The 2634-nt window shown below is 45.8% G+C and overlaps 1 protein-coding gene across 2 annotated transcripts in view; it reads left to right on the top strand.

Moving 5' to 3' along the window:
* The first annotated feature begins 680 nt into the window (after window positions 1-680).
* Window positions 681-2634, top strand: part of LOC126896723 (3-phosphoinositide-dependent protein kinase 1) — an 8931-nt gene continuing 6977 nt past the window's right edge. For both annotated transcript variants that reach the window (XM_050669750.1, XM_050669749.1), the window contains exon 1: window positions 681-1185. In XM_050669750.1, the coding sequence (XP_050525707.1) occupies window positions 1045-1185 (141 nt within the window). In that variant the 5' untranslated portion in view covers window positions 681-1044. The remainder of the gene's footprint in view (window positions 1186-2634) is intronic.

Genomic DNA, 2634 nt, shown 5'->3' with positions numbered 1-2634 from the left:
ACTTTTTTTTTTTTTTTATAATTGTATTTTTTGCCTGCGACAGAGTGTGAACGTTAACGACCGATTGTTCTTCATTGATAAAAAAAAATGCAGTGGCCGCTAAATTTCCTCGGTGTGAACACCGAGACGCGGTGCTGCAGTAGGCTCACGTGGGTTACGCGTTCCCTCCTTCGAACGACAATAACATTAAATAACACGTTTCGGTTCGAGGTCACCGAACCCGAGGAGACGGCGCCTTTTTACCCCGGTGATGAAGGCAGCGGCCGCTGTGACAGTATCAAACCATGCGAAATCATTGTGAAAATTATTATTTTACCAGGAACGAGAAGAAAAAAAAAAAATACTCCAATAATTTTAGGAGGGTAACAACGCGGCGAGCGTTGGCGCGAGAGAGAGAAAACATAAATAGAAACCGTACAGCAGAATGGAATGCGTGTCGTACAAAAGAGAACAACCGTTTTGGCGGGTACTCGGTAGGATAGGATCCACACGGATATTCAATACAATAATAATGTGGCGGCGGTGGTGACCGTCGACTACACTCGTACACGCACACACGTTGAATCGACTTCAGTGGGGGACCGTCTCCCCTCCTCGTCGGCTACCACCACTACCATCTCCACCGCCAATGCTTACTAACGCCGCCGCCGCCACGAGTGCGTTGAGCTCGGTCAGACGACGCGACCACCGGCAGTCTTCACTCAGTACTCTTCGGTGACTGTTCTGCGTTTAACAACATCTGAAAATTACCAACGTCCTCGCGCTCAACGCCAAAAATATTTATTATCATTTCAGTTATTCAGCTCGAACTGTTGCGTTTTTATTTTTCCCCGACACTCGATACGGACATAATAATTTTTAGTGTCAATTTGTTTTTATTTATCGTCGGTCGTGTTGTTATTCCGCCGATTGTTTTTATTATTGTAAATGCGTGCGGAGTGTGTCCATAGGCTGACGACGACTAAGATGACATTACGTCGTTGCCGCCGTTGACTTGACGTGTTTCGTTTGGTCGCCGCTCGCACAGTGTTTTTTTAACCCGTGATGGATACCAAGTATCAGAAAAAACAATCGTCGACCACTGCGGTATTAGTTCGTTCACGTCCCGTGCAGTTTGCGCAAACTTTGGCCAGGGTGTTGCGTATTGGTCGCAAGGAGAAAATCTCGAAAAAGTCTGTAACTAAGGTATGTCTAAGCTGTTGGATTTAGTTAGTTTTTAATTGTGCTGCCAGTCGGTAGGGCTTCCATGGCGCTCGGCCGCCGTCAATGAAACTTTTTCCTTAGGTGCGTTAGTATCGCTTTTCACGTTTTCCCGCTCTCCGCGGTAAACTCGCGGCATTTTTCACACCGTTCACCAGGCGGCACAAATGGGAACCCCGTGGGTCGCGGGGACGCCTGCGCTGGCCCCAACTGAAATTGACCATTGCCGCCGGATTACGTCATTTCGGTGACGTGCCCGCCGGATGCTGTGTAGGTAATTCACCGCGGCGCGCACAACTCGAGTGCCAATCGTACTAGTCGGTTGTATGTGGTGCGCGTCTGATCTATGGACCGCATGGCCATGTTCGTTCAGGTAAAATTTGTTCAATATATTTTTGGATTGTTGCGGTTTCTTTTTTTTTTTACCAACTGACTTTAGTGTCGATTGGAAAAAAAATGTATCCTATCCGCAATGCAGTGCACTGCCAAATGGTTTATTATTATTTTTTTTTTTTGTGAAAATCGCGTTCCGTCGCAGCAATTGAGCAGTCGCGTGGCTCCCGAGTACAACAACAACGTGCTAGGAATGCACTGCGTTGTGTAACAGTCCGGGAAAGAGCGCGCGCGTGTGTGCCGTGGACAATGACCCACATACCTAAGTAACAAATGCTACTAGCGCAGCAAACTTTGTTTCAAAAAAAAATATATATATATGTAATTTTTTTTGTTTACCGCAGTGCGCTTTGATGATGGCGAATTTTTACCGAAGTGTACTCGTTTTATTATTATTTCAGACGTAAATACATGACCCTCCGGAAAATCGTACCGAACCCTAACGGTTTGGTTACGTTTTTCTCTATCATATAAATTGCGCGGTCTAATAAAAATAATAACGCAAACAACTGATGTAAAATTACAGCGTGCAACTGCAATTACGTCTGGGATTTTGTTTTTTATTATAATGGCGATTAGTAGTCGTGATTTGGGTATTTTCATGCGTTGCTCCGACATGTGAGCCCCGTTGATCTAGTGAATTGTAACTGTGGTATCGGGGCAGGCGCGTGTGAGATCCGAAAGATCCTCGTGCCAGGTGCACGGTCGGAGAAAAACGATTAGGGGCCCGGTGCATCCGATATTGTAGGTGTCCCTTTCCACAATGAGGGCGCCGCTCGTGAAAAAAAAAAAAAAATCTTTTTACGCGCTACAAGGTCCAGGTGCGCCGTTCGTATTCGATGCAGTGGCTGCCGGTTGATCTCGTGTTATTATTCTACACCTGCTTTCACCTAAAACCCAACACACTTTCACCGGGCAATACACTAAAACAACCGATGGCCGTACATAAACGCCCGTAATCATTGAGCGGCGAGAGAAGTGCATCGAGGAGGCGGCTGGCGCGTTTTTATGTAATTTGATAAAAAAAAAAAAAAAAAAAAA

The sequence above is a fragment of the Daktulosphaira vitifoliae genome, unplaced genomic scaffold (assembly GCF_025091365.1).
Source record: "Daktulosphaira vitifoliae isolate Bord-2020 unplaced genomic scaffold, ASM2509136v1 Scaffold_1, whole genome shotgun sequence".
Lineage (NCBI taxonomy): Eukaryota > Metazoa > Arthropoda > Insecta > Hemiptera > Phylloxeridae > Daktulosphaira > Daktulosphaira vitifoliae.
The sequence above is the reverse complement of the archived record's forward strand: the minus strand, read 5'-3'. Positions and strand labels throughout refer to the sequence as shown.